Genomic DNA, 17,898 nt, shown 5'->3' on the forward strand with positions numbered 1-17,898 from the left:
ACGACGATATGTAGAGGCCAAAGAAAGTGAAGATGCTAGGGAGTTTGAGAAATGTCCAAGGCAAGCATGGAAAAATTTGCAAACCAAACGGTCAAATGTTATGGGGGATCTTACAAATGCTAGCATGCTATCGTATGTTACAGAACTTTACATGCATAAAGGGGTACAGCCCGTCAGATGTGATGTACATACGCAACCATTTAGTACTCTGTTCACTTTAGAAACATTGGAGGCAGCCCTCAACAAGATGGCTAATGGAAAGGTATGTGATACTTTGCAGTTGAATACTGAGATGTTGAAATGGACAACAAAGGAGACGAGGCTGTTTATGTTGCATGTGATACATCATGCTTTTGTATATGGTTTTCCCCAAGAATGACAGGAGAATTGGATACAACCGTTGTATAAGGGAGGAGATTGCAATTTGCTCACAAACTACCGCACGATTATGGTCAGTTCAGCCATGGCAAAGCTATTTAGCACTATCCTGGAAATGCAATTGAGTAAATGGGCAAAAAGTAATAACAAACGAGCTTATGGACAAGCAAGTTGGTCGATGAGAGAGTGCTAAAGAAAAAAGGGCAGCAAACAATTGGAGGAGGTCCAAGAAAAAATAGGGAGGCTCAAAACCCAACTATGTGCAATAAGGCAGAGAAAAAGAAAGCTCGGGTGGTGTGAGAGGTAGAGTCGTCTGTAGAATATTGAGACTTTCAAGAGTGGAAGCAAAGGTTGTAGGAGATGAACAATAGCAATACGGTAACAGTTGGTCAGTCACCCTAAACTACTTATATTATTCCTCCCTTGATGTTCTTGTTGTAACCAACATGGCCATTCTCGATCCAAACAAAGCAACAAGGAATGTGGAGAAAGCATTAGACGCTTACGACAACATCATTACTCCCAAAGCTGTAGGGAGCATGTTGACATTGACCGAAAAGAGGTTTAAGAAGGCCAAGGAGCAGGTGTTAAAAATTTTCTCAAGCTGGTCACCAAAACATGGCAATCCGAGGCTAAAATATGGTAAATGCAACAATGTACCACCAGAGAAGGCTGAAAACTGGTCACCCAAGACAAAGAATTATTAGGCAACAAGAAGTGAGATCTCTGCTAATGTAGGCAGCCTGTTGGACAGCAAAAATGAAGGTATTGCAGCAGTCGCTCAATGGGAGAGATGGCAGCAGCCTATCACCTCTAGCACCAAATGCTGAAAATGCAGGCTAATCAGGTACTATGATGACCTAGCAAATGGAGTCCTCCAAACGATAGGGCAATGGCTAAAAACAAGCCGCCTAGGGCTAGATAATGATGGGCTGTAGTCAATGATGGCTGGACAACAAATGGTAGGTAGCTGATGGCTGAAATCTGCACGGTAGAGTGAGAAACCTACACAAAAGGATGAAGCTCAATGGTGGACAGCTTGTCTATTTATAGATGTTGAAGTATGCCCCAAAAAATTAGGGTTTTGGGGGAACACTAAAACTCTCTCAAACTACACACCGCTTTTGCATTTTCCATTAATTAAGCGTGCTGTGGGGCTGTTTAAAGATGATAATCAGCCGTAAAGTGTGTTTTATCTCAACAACACCTAGTGGAAATCCACCTGCAGAAACAAAATGTAGGTGGCAGCTAATGGGCAACTGTTGTAGAACTGCCAACAGGTGTTGGTGGGCGACCTAGAACAGCAGCAAACACAACTGTCTCTGATGGCAGCAGGCTGCTGAGTGGTCCCAAACAGGTGGTGGCAGGGTTGATGATGAAAAAGCAGCAGTTACAGGTGCTGAAACTGCTTGCATGGCTGAGCTGAGATGGTAGGCAGCTGGACAATTCATCTTTGTTGGAGAAGATACAATAGAAGCTCCCCAAATCAGGTTGGCTAGCTGTGACATTAATGTGACATTAAAAGTGATCTTTAATGTCACATTAAGGACATAAATATGGAATGTGACATTAAAAGTGACATTTAATGTCACATTAAGGTAAATCTAGGGGAACATGCACGAGAATGACCGTCCGGGCTCTTGGGCGCCCGAACGGGGTTAAGGGGAGCCTAGAGAGTAAGGGAGTCCAGGAATAGTAGGACTTCAGGAAGTTGACGGTTGGCAAAGGGATCGGGTTAGAGGGCCAGCACTTATCTAGGCGTGGTTGGGAGGTGAAGGACACTCGTGCTTTCATCGTTTTTGGTGGTTCTGACTCTCCGTCATCTATCATTGGTATCAGAGCCGTGAGGATTCCTGGAGGTCTTCAACGGAAGGGCAGTGACGAATTTGCCCGCAATCTGTTTAGGCGAAAGTTCGATGGACCAGACGTGACGTGACTCGTCACGAAAAGTAATTGCTGGAGTCGTTGGTCATAAGAGACGTCGATAATAATCGACGGGTCGTGAAGAAAAGCGAAAGCCAGAAGAGCCACGTCACATCGCGTGAGTACCAGGCGCCGTGAAAACGCGACGGGACGGGCCGTGAAGGAAAATAAAAGGGGAGAAGCGCCACGTCACGTAAGTGACATTTCTTTTGGGAGAAACGACTGACGTAAGGCAAAAAAAAAAAAAAGAAACAGGGACTCGTTTCTGGTCCGTCGACTGGCGTAAGGCGAAAAGGGGATTCGTCTCTGGTCAACGCCTGCAGAACGAACCAGCGCGAAACAACACGATTTTGTTTCTGGTCAATAAAAGATGAGGCGTCAGCTGCATCAGTTGTGAGGCATCAGCCGTGAGGCAAAACGTGATCTGATGGTGCTCAACGGAGGCAAAATGCGTCACGATTGTTGTGCGTGAGACAACTGTTGTGAGACAGACGGAAAAAATCATACACGACTGAAGCCACTGTCTGCCATTAAAAATCAGGGAAGTACTTTATCTTGTATGCAAATTTCTTATTTTTGCTTTCCAATTCCAGTGTATTAATGGCAGAAAAAGGGAAAGAAAGGGTAATGGAAAGTTCTAGTTCCGGGGATCAACCTATGGTAGATCCCCATGAACCAGACATACAAGAAGAACAATGGGAAGAATTTTTTGCCACCCGAGAGCAATTCGATGATCTTACTGCTCGTGTGCAAACTCAGGGGGTTCAAATGGAATTTTTAACCCAAACACTTACTGAAATAAAATCTCAATTAACTTTATTGTTGGAAAGAGATAAAAATAAGATAGAAACCTCGGATGTCCCATCTTCATCGAAAGATTTAGATGTGACTATGCGAGATCCTAAGGAACCCCAAACTTACCATAAATTGAGGGATAATCTAGTTTTAAAGGATATGAAACCACCTCAATTTTATGGGGAGGAAAAAGATAGGAATAAAGACACAATCTTTAATTTCCTCCAAAAATGGGAAGATTTACATAAATTGAAAAATACTCCACTACATCTCCAAGCATTGGAGGCTAGTTTAACTTTGGGGCCCAAAGCATATAAGTGGTGGCGAACTTTAAAGGAGGCGAATAAAATACCTGAAACTTGGGCTCAATTTGAATCCGTCTTTTTAAAAGAATTTCTTCCTGAAAATGAAACGGAAAGAAATTGGGAAGATTGGGATTATGTCAGACAAAAGGGACGACCCCTACTGACATATCTGGAGGAATATCGTGAGATAATCCTCAAACTGGAAGGAATTGATGAATTCCAAAAAACAAGAGGATTCATTAGGGGACTGGATAAAGCCTGTAAAAAGGAAGTAAAACGGAGTTTACCTAAGACGCTCGAAGAGGCAATTAAATTTGCATTAATTTATGAAGATAGTACGCGTCCAGGTACACTCACTAGTCTCACTGATACGGAGCCCAAGTCTAAGGAATTGGAAACCTCAAAATTTGTGGGCAAATTTAAAAGAAAAATGCCATTTTTCAAGGGTAAAAAACAACCTTTTGAAAAGAAACCATATATGAGGCCAAACTTAAGTCTTGATGACTTTGATAAGGCCAAAAAAGAAAAATTGTGTTTTAATTGCCTATCCCCTAACCATGCTGCTTGGAATTGCCCTCAAAAGAAAAAGGGGGAAGACAAAGGAAAGGATAAGGACGAGGGCAAGGGAAAAGAAAAACAAATCCATGTAGTGCAGACCTTAGAATTAAAGGGCCATGAAAAGTATAAATATTTAGAGGTCTTGCACATGGATGTACAACATAAGTGTTGTATGTCAACTTCTATGTGGCAGCCTACTTTTGGGCCACATGATTTACTTAGAGTACATGGATTGATAGCTGGAAAACGGGTTAGAGTCATAATTGATGACTTTGCCACAGATAATTTTATAAATTATGCACTTGTCAAAAAATTGAAACTTCCCCAACAAAACAGTGAGCATCAATATGTTGTTCGTATGATGCAAGGCCAAGACAATAAAATATGGGATACAATGGTATCCAATTTGGAAATTGAGATTCAAGGATATAAAGATAAGCTTGATTTCCAAATAATGAACATGGAAAGAGCTGATATTGCTCTAGGGAGGGAGTGGCTATGGGGATTGGAACCATCCTTAAAACGTAGCTATCACTATAATACACTGGAATTTGAAAGGGATGGTAAGACTTTTGTCATTCAAGGTGAACATGAAGTATCTGATAATCCTTTGCTGTGTTCTACTGAAGTTCAGAAGCTGATAAAGAAGGAAGTTTGTGAGGTATATATGCTATGGTCTCTTCCTGTACAGAATACTTTTACTTTCTGTAATATAAAGCAACAATTTTCTTATGTTTGTGAATTGAATGTTAATAATCAATTGAACAGTTTGTTAGATGATTTTAAATATGTGTTTCCTTCTGATTTACCAAGTGGCCTTCCACCAGATAGAGGTGATATAAATCACCCAATTGATATAAATAAGGATACACACCCAATTTCGAAACCACCATATAGATTAAGTGAAACACAGCATCAAGAAGTTGAAAAACAAATTAAGAATTACCTGGATAACGGGTTTATTCAACCCAGTAATTCACCTTGGGCTTCACCAATTTTATTGGTAAAGAAAAAAGATGGTTCTATGCGACTTTGTGTTGACTATAGAGCACTTAATAAAATAACGGTGAAAAATAAATTTCCTATGCCCAGAATGGAAGATCTTTTTGATCAATTGCAAGGGGCAAAATTCTTCACAAAGATAGACTTAAGATCAGGTTATCACCAAATAAGAATTAAGGCACAAGATGTTTCCAAGACGGCATTTTGTACTAGATACGGGCATTATGATTTTTTGGTGATGCCTTTTGGCCTCACTAATGCACCAGCTACCTTTATGAAGCTAATGAATAGTGTTTTACGGCCCTATCTAGGACATTTTGTAGTAGTCTTTTTGGATAATATCTTGATCTTTAGTAAATCAAGAGAAGAACATTTGGAACACTTACAATTAGTATTCCAACTGTTAAGAACACATTCCCTTTATGCGAAGAAAACTAAATGTGAATTCTTTGCACAAGAGGTCAAATATCTAGGGCATATTATCTCGAAAGAGGGAATCAACATGGATCCAAAAAAAGTAAGGACAATTATTGAATGGCCACCTCCAAGGAACCTGAAAGAGCTGCAGATCTTCCTAGGTTTATCTGGATTTTATCATAGATTCATTCGAGATTATGTCAAAATAGCTGTTCCAATGATAGACCAACTTAAAGGGAAAGGGAAAAGTTTTAATTGCAGAACAGATCAAAATGAAAGTTTTCAAAAACTTAAGGTAGCTATTGCTACAGCTCCAGTATTATTAATAGTGGATCCCAATAAACCATTCGTGGTTGAAGCTGATGCCAGTGATAAGGCAATAGGCGCGGTCTTATTACAAGAAGGTCGACCAGTTGCTTTTGAAAGCAAGAAATTAGATCGTGCAAAACAGAATTATTCTGTTTATGAGAGGGAGCTGTATGCAATAGTACATGCAATGAAGAAATGGAGGCACTATTTGTATGGTGCCAAACTTTTGATTTTATCGGATCATGAAAGCATTAAGTGGCTTAATGATCAACCAGATTTACACGGGCGTAAAGCCAGATGGGCCGAACTCCTCCAAGAGTTCGACTATGAGATCAGATATAGAAAAGGAAAGTATAATATAGTAGCTGATGCACTCAGCAGAATGCCCATCATTAATGAATTGAGTTTTACTCAGTTCACTTCCAACTTGCTTGAATCTTTAAAAGGGAAATGTCAGGTTGATCCGGCATATTCCAACATATGGGAAGCAATAAAAAATGGGGATCCACTTGAAAGTGCTTCTACTGAGGGAGGAATATCTGAGGATGTTCAACAAGGAAATGGAGCATCAGGGGTTGCTCAAACTGGATTCAAGTGGAAGAATTTTACCATTGATAATGGTTATTTACTCTACAAGGGTAGGGTATGTGTCCCGAAAGATATAGAAATAAGGCGCCAGATACTCTTTGAGTGTCATGATACCCCTAGTGCGGGACATCCAGGAGTTAATAAGACTTATAGTCTTATTAAAAGGCAGTTCTATTGGCCTGGAATGAATAAGGACGTCCTTGACTATGTGGTCAAATGTAATAAATGCCAGGTTAATAAAGCTGAAAAATTAAAAATGGGAGGACTTCTCCATCCATTAGAAATTCCTTCGGGAAAATGGGAGAGTATCTCCATGGATTTTATTGTTGCTCTACCTAGAACACAGAGGGGGCACGACTCTGTGTGGGTGATTGTGGATAGGTTAACCAAAATGGCTAGGTTTATTCCAACTTCAACTGATGTTAAAACACCAGAATTGGCTAGATTGTTCGTAGAGAACATATACCGATTGTATGGCCTTCCGGCAAATATAGTTTCTGATCGGGATAGAAAATTTAATAGCCATTTTTGGCGTGCGGTATTTAGGAAATTGGATACTAAACTTAGCATGAGTACGGCGGATCACCCGCAAACAGATGGACAAACTGAAAGGGTTAACCAAATTCTTGAAGATATGCTTAGGGCATATGTAAGTAAAAGGCAAACTAATTGGAAAGAGTATTTACCGATAGCAGAGTTTGCATATAACAGTGCCAAGCACTCTTCCACTGGATATAGTCCATTTATGTTAATGTATGGGTTTCAGCCCAGAGCTCCTTTTGCAGTAGGACTGCATAAGGAAAAGGTTCAGGCAGCTAAAGATTTTTTGGAGGATATGAATAGTATGTTAAAATTTTCTCAAGAAAATATTAAAAAAGCTCAAAATAGAGCTAGAGCATATGCAGATCCTCATCGAAGAGACATCTCCTTTGAAGAAGGAGAATTGGTCTATCTTAAGGTGCCTGAACAAACCAAAACTATGAAAAAGGGACATTGTCCAAAGCTTTCACCAAGGTATTGTGGTCCTTTCATAATACTTAAAAGGGTGGGAGAATTGGCTTACAAGCTCCAACTACCTGCTGGTAGTAAAATACATCCAGCTTTTCATGTAAGCAAATTAAGGAAGAAGCTGGGTGATTTGGATAATCTAATCTTAAATGATGATATTGAGGAGTTATTCTATGACCAATCTAATCCACATGAACCAGAAAAAATATTAAATGTTCGTAATAGGCGAACGAGGAATACTATTTATCAAGAATGTTTGGTTAAGTGGAAAGATTGTTCAGAAGAAAGCTCAACATGGGAGCGAGTAAGTACTTTAAAGAAAAGGTTTCCCGATTTACAGTTAGACCTTCCAAGTATCGTTTTCGAGGACGAAACCGATTCTTAAGGGGAAGGAAATGTGACATTAATGTGACATTAAAAGTGATATTTAATGTCACATTAAGGTCATAAATATGGAATGTGATATTAAAAGTGACATTTAATGTCACATTAAGGTAAATCTAGGGGAACATGCACGAGAATGACCGTCCGGGCTCTTGGGCGCCCGAATGGGGTTAAGGGGAGCCTAGAGAGTAAGGGAGTCCAGGAATAGTAGGACTTCAGGAAGTTGACGGCTGGCAAAGGGATCGGGTTAGAGGGCCAACACTTATCTAGGCGTGGTTGGGAGGTGAAGGACACTCGTGCTTTCATCGTTTTTGGTGGTTCTGACTCTCCGTCATCTATCACTAGCTGAAGGACTGTGTGGACAGCTGAGGCAGCCCTCCAAGAAGCACCACCAGACAAAGGTATCCGCCAAAAGACGGGTGTAGACAACAATGGGCATGGAGAAGGCTGACAATAGCTGGCTGGAATAATGAATCAGGGATAGGGTGCACTCGTATAGGCTTCTATTTATACAGGATTTGGGGTGCATTTGACCTACTCCCAAAAATAAGCCATTAAATAATAATATTTAAGCATTGATGTGCTTTTGGCGCTAGTTTGAAGAGACTTAGTTATGGGTTAATGAAAACCCTAAATTTGAAGGCTCAACACAATCACCAACCCACATAACATTCTCAAGTGGAGGTTAGGCTCATGATCTAACTGCCAAAAGGCATAGACAAAAAAGTAGTTGTTCCATCAATACCAAGCTCGTGATGCTTCCTTCAGGCGATGCCACCATGGAGGGCCTTCCATAAGTAGTAAACCTCATCCTATGATCATGGGACATGGAATTCTGGTGGCTATTCAACATAAATCTCCTCCTAGATATCACCATTCAAGAAGGCTAACTTCACATCCATCTAGTAAACGAGCCACCTGTGATGGGCAGCCAATGCCAAGATCACCTTGCTTGTTGACGTACGAATAGACAAGGCAAAGGTCTGAACAAAGTCCAAGCAAGGACTCTAGACAAGATGCTTGGCAATAGGGCTGGCTTTGCACTCTGTCCAAGGTTCCATCGGCCCAATACTTGGTTTCATAGACCCATCTAAACCCACCCACCTTCCTCCGTAGAGGACATGGAACCAAACACCAAGTATGATTCCACTCAACGGAATCAAGCTCATCCTACATGGCACGTCACCAAGTATCATGTCTCAAAACCTCCTAAACTGAAGTAGGCTCTCTGTCCTCCATAGTCATGTCCATAAGAGCATGGTTCACACTAAGTAAACTAGCATATTGTCGCTGTCGCTCCAAATGTCAAATCCTTTGTGACCCCTAAAGCCATCTTGAATGGTTTCTACAATGGGATGAACTCTAGAATTAAATCCTATCCGGCTCATCTCCTCATAACCCCCAACACTAGCAAATCTGGAACTAGCCACCAAGGCTTAGGCCTCACTAGAATGGGTGGTGAAACCTATGGGAATCCCAACTAGCTAAACTAGGCATGGAGAGAAGCCTGTGGGGTAACCTGTGGTGAAGGTGGGAATGGAGGAGGGGACCTCTGCTAAGTAGGAAGCAAAGGTAGAAGCTAACGCAAAAAGGTGGCTCCTTAATAGTGAAGGGTTGTGTTTGTGCTAGGGATCACCTTGTAGAGTAGTACATTAGAATTTAGACATTATCTTTAAGGAAGGCAACACCATAACCAACAATGACCTTCCTAGAGACAATATCATAGAAGTGATAGGCTTGGGTAGGTTTACTAAACAATGAGGATGTGAAGCTTGGACTTACAGAGTCCAACTTGCCCCTCTCCTAAGGAGCATGCAAATAAATACCAAAGCCAAAAACACAAAAATAAGAAACCAAGGGTTTTCTCCCAAGACAAGCCTCACAGAGAGTCATCCATGTAATAGCTACAAGTGTAGAGCAATTACAAGGGTTCCCTAATTGCAACCAAAGACCGCGAAATATCAAAGATAGAAGACTATGTGAGGTCATGGAACCTTCCAAGGCAGTCATTCGCACAAAGTGTAGGCCATATGAACTCAAAACAAGTTGGATACCTTAGCCTTTAAGTCTGACATACTATAAGGGTAAGAGTTCTTATTCTTAAGGAGATTCTTAGCAGATTCAAGAGCCCTGTGGACTTGGTTGGGGGTCAATTGCTTTAAGTTCAAGCAAGAGGAGATTCTTCAAGAAAACAATAAACCTTGCTTTTGTTGGTCATCATGTCAATGCTAATTATGTGTGAGTCTTGGGTAGACACTTTTGTTCTTTTTTATTCCAATTGGGCTATAAGGATGCAGTCCAGTCTGAATCAGTCAATTTCTTTGCTTATATGGTCCCTCAAATTGTAGCCCTTCATCCTTATCCTAATGGTATCATTGCCACTAATTTCCTTCCCGACCAGATTATAAAGTGAACATGCCCTTATATACCATGCCTCACTAGGTTTTGTGGCCTAAGCTTTGTAATATTAGGAGCTTAATCCTTTGATAAGTTTGTATTTCCTCAAGCATGATATGTATTTGTATGCCTTAAATTTCTCCAGTAAGTTTGTTAGAGATCTAATTTTAAGATCAGCTTGATTTAGTTGTTGTTGAGAAATCTCTCTAATAGGCTTCTCCTCCTTTTCCAATTTAATTCTCACAACACTTGCATCGCTTCTCAGAAATAAGAGCAATGCACATTCACAAAAAAATGTTAAGTATCTCTTGAGTTATTTGAAGAAATTCAGTATCTGAAAGACACATGTTCACATCACTTTTTCAAAAATGAAACAGACACATGATCACACACAGCGAAAATTGGCAATATCAACTTTCGTATCATGTCACAAGGCTTATCACACTATGTTTATCTATGTCCATAAATACTCTCCACATCAACACGACTATGCTTGTGCTATCTCCATCTACATGCCGAACCTAAAAGAAAAATGCAACTCTAGAAACTCCAACTCATGAAGACAATGTGAATGATTTGCATTCAGTCAACTGTTCAATAACGCCGTTTGGAAAGTATTCACCTGCAGCTGTATGATGTGTCAAAATCGAATATATGCTCTAGAAAGTATGCATTATGATTTCACCTCTTTCAATGCCAACTCTTACATGTATGCCTAAAATTTTGCCACAGTAAACATCTTGCACCTTACAAACATGTGCATAAAGCATTTTATCCTCCAATTTATGTTCTGTCCAAGTTCTTTTATTGATACTTTGACAGGTATTCTCATTTTAAAACGTTAAGCTCAAAAAGATGCCTTAACAAACAAACAAAAGTCAAGATGACACTGACCCCACGACCATCATCTGTGACACAGACAGAACCATCTGCAAACAGCTCCACGTTAATTCTTTTTGAAAAGCCCGCCTGAGCTTCATCAATAGCATTGTCTAGCACCTCATAAACCTGGACACCCATCCTTTTGAAGGTTAGAAACAGGCAACCTCTTTAGTTTGGGACATATGATAACTCTAAGCCATTACCAGATACTAAATATTGATTACCAGGTGGTGCAGTCCTCGAGAACCTGTGCTGCCGATATACATACCAGGTCTCTTCCTAACTGCCTCCAATCCTTGCAATACCTTGAACAAACAACAAAAACTAAGATTTTGACTTCAAATGCACAAAAACAAAGTCCGTGATAGATTGGTTTTCTACGTCCTCAAGCAATATAAAAAGTACAAAAACCAATTTGCACACCTGAATCTGTCCTGCATCATAAGCAGCTGCTGCAGCTTCACTAGGAGGTGCCTCGACAGCAAAAGTAGACATAGCAAATGCTCGATGTGACATAAATTTCCTCTCGCATATACAGCCAAGATTCCTGCAGGACAAGACATCCATTTGAGACTCTGAACCAGAGCGGTAGAAAACACGGATGATCCAGTGTGCACACTTTATCCCATGTTGTATCATGAGTTCTCAAGCTATTCCATACATGCCCTCGGGAGCCAATAAGAGCATAGCATTTGTTTCCAAATGTTTCCGAGATTTAAACAGAATTCCTCAGCAGATAATGCAGCCCATCAAACCAAATGGAAAGTTACTCAAATACGAATAAATGCAACCTTCGGTGATTCATGAGGCGGAAATATGGTGAGGTTGCACAGTTTGTCATGATAATGACAGTACGAGGTGACTACTCATCCATCCAAACGTCCAAAAGGACTCCTAAGCACGAAACGATGAAAGGATAACGTGAATAAAGACCGACCTGGGAAGAAGAGGGGAGCAGTGCAGCTGCTTTGAACACAAAATCATGCTCCGGCGAAACGCGAGGGCACCATGAACGGTGAGACTGCAGCTGGCGGGAACTTTCGCGGCGCCATGCCGGACGAGGTTGAGGATGCGGGGGTAGGAGGACGACGAGGAGGCCATGGCCATGGCCGCGGCTACCGCGGCAGCCGACGAGGACGCCACCACAGCTGCCGCTGAACAAGAGCAAGGCGCCATCTTTGCTGTGGCTTCTTGCTCTTTTCACAAGTATCATCAAACAAATTAAATACTTTGGCGGCAGTGTTTACAAAACATCTTTGCTTAATGTCAATACATGAAAGGAGCTCTTCCTAAAGAAACAAGTCAAGGGCTGATAAAGTTAACCCCTAAGTCGCTTGATAAAATACCTTCTCACAATGGCATAAAGAATCAAATACATGCTAGATATGATTATTCACCCAATGCAACACAACTTTATCCATGGAAGGAAAATTCCGAGATAAAGTTCTCAACTTGAAGTCAAGGGTCGAACTTTGTCCTAAATAAACGTGGACGTTGAAAAAGCTTACGACAAATTTAGCTCGCATTTAATTGCAAAGGTGATGAGCATGGTGGGATTTTAATGGCCGCTATGTCCAAATGACTCAAACACCACTGCCAGAATGTTCATTAGAACGGCAATGTCTCTATGCCTTTCAATCTTGAGAGGTCAATAAGACAAGAGTGCTTCTTGGCCCCCCTCCTTATGCTCCAATCACAAACCCTTTATTAAGAAATTTGGACAATAAGTTATAGCAAGGAGCAATTAGGAGATTACCAATCTCTTTGCATCATTCCAATTCTTCATCGATGATTATTCCAACATAACAAAGATAGAAGAGTAGTCGACGACCAATCTCATGGAGGTATATGTGGACTTCTCTACTTTATCAAGATCTATTGTCAACCCAAGCAAGACATAAATGGTCCAACTAGGTAAGCTACGGACTTGCCTCAATAACGGATAGACTCATCTTCAAAAATGATTGAACCATTCAACTATGCCAAGTCTTTAAATACTTGGGCTGCCCTCCAACCATCTTCAACCATGATTGACTCATCTTCAAAACGATTGAACCATTCAACCATGCCCAAATCTTTAAATACTTGGGCTGCCCTCCAACCATCTTCAACCATGATTGACTCATCTTCAAAACAATTGAACCATTCAACCATGCCAAGTCTTTAAATACTTGGGTTGCCCTCCAAGGGTGGATGTCCCCACGATGTAAAGAGTGGGCTAAGTGGAGGGCAAACCAATGGAGGAGATCGATAGTAAGAAGGGCAACCCCCTAAGCTTTTAGGGGATGACTTGTACTTATTAAGATGTTACTAACCTTCATGTTAATCTACTTATCAATGGTCTTTTGCATTTAGCAATGCAACATGCCATAGAATCCAAAAGAAAGAACTGAGGAAGAAAGAAGTGGAGAAGCATTTCATAGGAGATGACAATAGCACTAAAGGCTAGAGGAAAGCTTGGCCTTCTAAACCTCAAAAAAAAGTCTCCAATGTTGTTGTTTGTCTTCTTCAAGGACAAAGAGTAATTAGCTCTATACCATTCTGATAAGAGAATGGCTAGTCAAAGTAGAAATAAAGACTGAAGCATTGGGCAACATAGAGTGGTCAAACGTAATCATAGTAGACAAAATAATCAAAGTTAAGGAGTCACAAGTAGCCCACGCCCTTGTTAATTCATCGAGAAACTTGTTCTCGAATGCAAAATGGGTGGCGACCATGGCAAGAACGGAGACCCCTCCTCATTGTCAGTCTTCCCAAAGGACAAGAACCCAATTATGGTTTGAAAACTATCATTGATGGGGATAGTTAGATGGGATGATGTCTAGAGCACCCAATAAGTAGACCTTCTAGCAATAACAAAGTTTACTCAATCCATTGATCTAAGTGAAGAAGAAACCAGGTGGCTCACAAATCTTGGAGAGAAAGAGGGAGGATTGGCAACTTCCATTGGAATCAACAAACATACTATAATGGCCAAGTACACGATCTCACCTACAAGAATGCTTCTTTGGAAGTGCAAGAAATGGAAGGATTTTTTTAGAAAGTCCCAATTGTACATTCAAAAAGTAATCGAACATTGGAAGAAATAAAATACCAAAACTAAGGTAAGCACTTGGAATAAAAGTCTCAAGAGTTTGAAAGTCAACAACGGCCTAGAAACTTGACTTAATATTATGGAAGATGTTGATGAGCAAGTTTTCAAATAAAGCTAGGCTAGGGAAAGCCTTTACAGTGTCCCCTCTTCGTTGGTTTTGTAAAAGAGAGTGCAAAAAAGTAAGTAGATGTTGGGGACAAAGGCGCTTGTGCCTACAGTGCCCTGTATTTACTTCACACACTATACATTATAGGTGGCAGATGCCCATCACTGTTACTTTATTCTTTATTCTTTTTAGTGACTATTGAATAAGGAAAAGTTGATCACACATTGTGACTATTGGAGTTCCCACATATGATGTCTTTCGGTGACTATTGAATAAGGAATGGTTGATCACACATTGCGACTATTGGAGTTCTCACATATGATATGTTTCTCTCTTGCTCTCTTGCTCTATCCACTATAGCTCTTGCTTTCACTTGTTTACTTCCACTCATGTGTTATCTTTCAATTAGTATCAAAGCCAAACATTCGCAGGGCTTCTTCATCCTTTGCTTTACCTTGGATTCAAAGCTTCAACTCAAGGCTTCATGGTAGCTATTGTTTCTTCCTCCCAAGGTATGCATTAAGTCTTTCCTTCTTTTGTCTTATTCCAACTTACTCATGTCTTGTCGAGAAGCTTCACAGGGCTTAGTTGAGCCTTGTTAAGTGCTTATTAAGCTGAGAAGCAGTCATTCTATTCATTTTGAGTGGATATAAAGCATGTTGTAAAAGTTGTGGACAACTATAGCAGCTTGATAGCCCTATCATATGTTGGCCATAACTTTTGCATATGGTATCTAATTCAAACATTCTATAGCTAGAAACAAAGAGCATGATGAGAAAGCTACATATTTGAGTACTCACAAAGTTTATTCCATGTAATCTTATGTTCTTTGTTTCACACAGAATAGAATAGCTCTAGTTTGGATAATAAATAGTAAATTCCATGATGCATGTTTGATGCTTTAGGGATGCTATTTTGGTATCCAAATGGTATGGTTATGCTTTTTAAGATGCTATGGTTCCAACAACTCATGGGCCTTTACATGAAGGGACTAGGATGTCCATGCATTTGAATGAGTTTCATTCAATTTTCAGCCAGTTGACTTCGCAGGGCATTGAGTACAATCTTTCTCCCTTATTCTTTCTTGTGACACTTCTTGAGTCATGGGACACTTTTCATACTATTATGTGTGCTAATATATTTAAGGATGGTTTGAAACTCCAGGATGTTAAGGGTGCCTTAACTCACAAATGAGATAAATAGAAAGAGTGTGGATGCAACCCATACTTCTCGTGCATTGATCATTAGGGACAGACACGATGATAAGAGCGGTAATGATTGTTATGGTAGAGACTTGTAGAGGTCTTAGTCTTGCGGGCAATCTCCCAATAAGTCTCATGGTCGTAAAGCCTCTCCTCTTACATGCCATTATTATGAGAAGTAGGGTCATATTAGGCCAGAATGCCATAAGACATGTGATGATAAGTGTAAGAAGAAAGACAAGGATGAAATTCATGATAAGTCTAATAGTCATAGCATTGTTCTTAATAAATATATCCTTGTTGGAAGAAGAGATGTCTTGTGCTTTATGGTTAACTAAGGATGGAAATTCTTTGAATAAAATAAGTTCTTCTAGATAATTTATACAATGTCATTTTGATGTGTACACAACAAAGGCTATTGCCTAACCATGGCTCCATAATGCTAGATATGCTTAATGCCTCGCCTTTGGGTTAGATAAAGTAGTTATGTTGGTAGCAACTCGATGCACAATGCATCAAGTTGCGTTAGATGAAAGGAACTTATAGGCAGGCACCTTCTAAGTATAGAAGGACTTGAACCTACGAGTGTATTGGGATTTGGATATGTTTTGCAATGGTCATACAACTGCATATTGATTTGCGAGAGATTATGTTTTAAGCAAGAGGGAAAGAGCTTTTGGAATTATATGCTTTTGATGGGTTTATTTCTTGGGTGTGGGAGTTATCAGGGGCACCTATTTTGGGGTCTTGGGTCATGGAAGTAGCCCCTAGCTGGGAAGTCTCAGGGGGAACCAGTGGCCCCCGTAACAAGGGTCCAAGGATAGTGCCCCAAGCTTGATATGGTAAAAGGAGTATTTTCTAGAATATTCCCTAATCAACTAGGAAATATTCATAATATGGTCGAATATGCTGACCAAACTACCTTCTCGAGCTATAAAAGGAAGACCCCCCTAAAGCTATTATTCATCTATCTTTCACATATTCTTTCAGCTACCCTTAAGCTCTTTGCCTAGCATCTATCTGGATTGCAATCTAAGCTTCACAGTGGAAGTGCATGGGTGGATTGAGCCATATTTGTAACAATTCGTTTGAAATTAAAGCAGTATTTGTTCTTATCATATTTGTTATGTGTTCCCTACTGCTTACTCAAATTTTGTCAACTATATTGTGTAATTTCCACATGTTATTGGAGCCGAAGGGGCTCTTTGAAGTGAAGAGTACACAAGAGGCAAGGGCTTCAACAGAAAATAGAAGAAATGTCATTTGTTACATCAAGTAGTGGTGTTGGCGCATCAGGTGGTGGTGGTGGTGCTATATCAGCAATTCAAACATTGAGGATTCATCCACCAACCTTCAACAAAGGCAAGTTAGATGGTAAAACTACACTTAGTGGAAGTTTAAAATCACAACTATCCTTGATTCTTATGAGCTTCTAGAGACGATATTGGGCATTGACTCAAAACCACAACCCATCCTTGACCCATCAAATTTGAGTGTTATGATTTCTCCAAAGCGGATCTTCTACAAGCTTGGAAACAGAGAAACACATGCATTGTGTGCTTCCGTTACAAGTTGTTCTAACAATGTTTTGACCTCGATTCAACATATAACCAAGGCATCGAAGACTCAAAACGTATTGAGGAGTCAGTACAAAATGTGAAATCAAATAAGGATTTAGAATTTGGAGAATAAAGTAGTAGCAGATAAGTTTGCCGAAGGAGAGATAATTGAAGCATTCATCACTCGAATCAAGAATTTGTGTGACCAGATGGCTAATGATGGGATATAAAAGACTAGTGACGAGCTAGCTCAGAGGTATCTTTGGATTTATCCACCAAAGTTTGATGGATTAGTAACTTCCCCAAGTACTCAAGGGAGACCCCAAGCTTTGACATTTGAGGAATTTTGTGCACTATTGGTGGAGGAGTTGCGGCTTAAAGCCTAAGAAGGTAGTAGCAATGGAGATGTTGCATTCTTCGCCGATGTGAAAGGAAAAGGTGGTTCCTCTACTAAGAACAGTGACAAAAATAAAAAGGGTGGTGAGAAAAAGTTTCAAGGGGAATACTTCTATTGCAAGAAAAAAGGAAATGCAATTGTAGATTTTCATGTCGAGAAGGTAGATGAAAATAATGGCATCGTGAAGACTAAGGGAAGCAGATAGCAGTAGAGTTGGAGTTATTTATGACGACCATTGAGAAAGTGTGTTTCTTAGCACAAGAAATATCTAACACTGACTCATGGGTATTGGATAGCGTAATAAAGGTCTATATAGTTCTATGAATCCTCTACAAGAATCCATCATTATGACAGTTGGAAATGATGCAAAATGCCTTGCTTGAGGACACATGTACTACTTTCTTTGTTATTACAAATTTTAAACTCAAGAATCTTTCAAATGTGTTGCATATTCCAGACATTAAGAGAAATCTGCTATCAGTTTTGCTTCTATAGCTCATCTTGGCCATGAGGTAAGGTTCACTAAGACAGGTGCAGAAATCATTAATAGTGCTAGTAAAGTTGTTGATAAAGGAAAAAGAAGGAACAACCTGT

General features: G+C 40.1%; 1 protein-coding gene across 1 annotated transcript in view; it reads right to left on the reverse strand.

Moving 5' to 3' along the window:
* LOC148008845 (DNA gyrase subunit B, chloroplastic/mitochondrial-like) overlaps positions 1 to 12,178 on the reverse strand; it is a 97,899-nt gene extending 85,721 nt beyond the window's left edge. Inside the window, exons 1-4 of the mRNA XM_087673991.1 lie at positions 11,884 to 12,178; positions 11,370 to 11,493; positions 11,171 to 11,251; positions 10,959 to 11,072 (exon numbers count right to left, since the gene is read on the reverse strand). Of these exons, the coding sequence (XP_087530117.1) occupies positions 10,959 to 11,072; positions 11,171 to 11,251; positions 11,370 to 11,493; positions 11,884 to 12,122 (558 nt within the window). The 5' untranslated portion in view covers positions 12,123 to 12,178. The remainder of the gene's footprint in view (positions 1 to 10,958; positions 11,073 to 11,170; positions 11,252 to 11,369; positions 11,494 to 11,883) is intronic.
* Positions 12,179 to 17,898: the final 5,720 nt, after the last annotated feature.

Source organism: Lygodium microphyllum, unplaced genomic scaffold, assembly GCF_053477565.2.
Source record: "Lygodium microphyllum isolate KBCC unplaced genomic scaffold, Lygodium_microphyllum_v1.1.10 scaffold_63, whole genome shotgun sequence".
In the NCBI taxonomy this organism is placed as follows: Eukaryota; Viridiplantae; Streptophyta; class Polypodiopsida; order Schizaeales; family Lygodiaceae; genus Lygodium; species Lygodium microphyllum.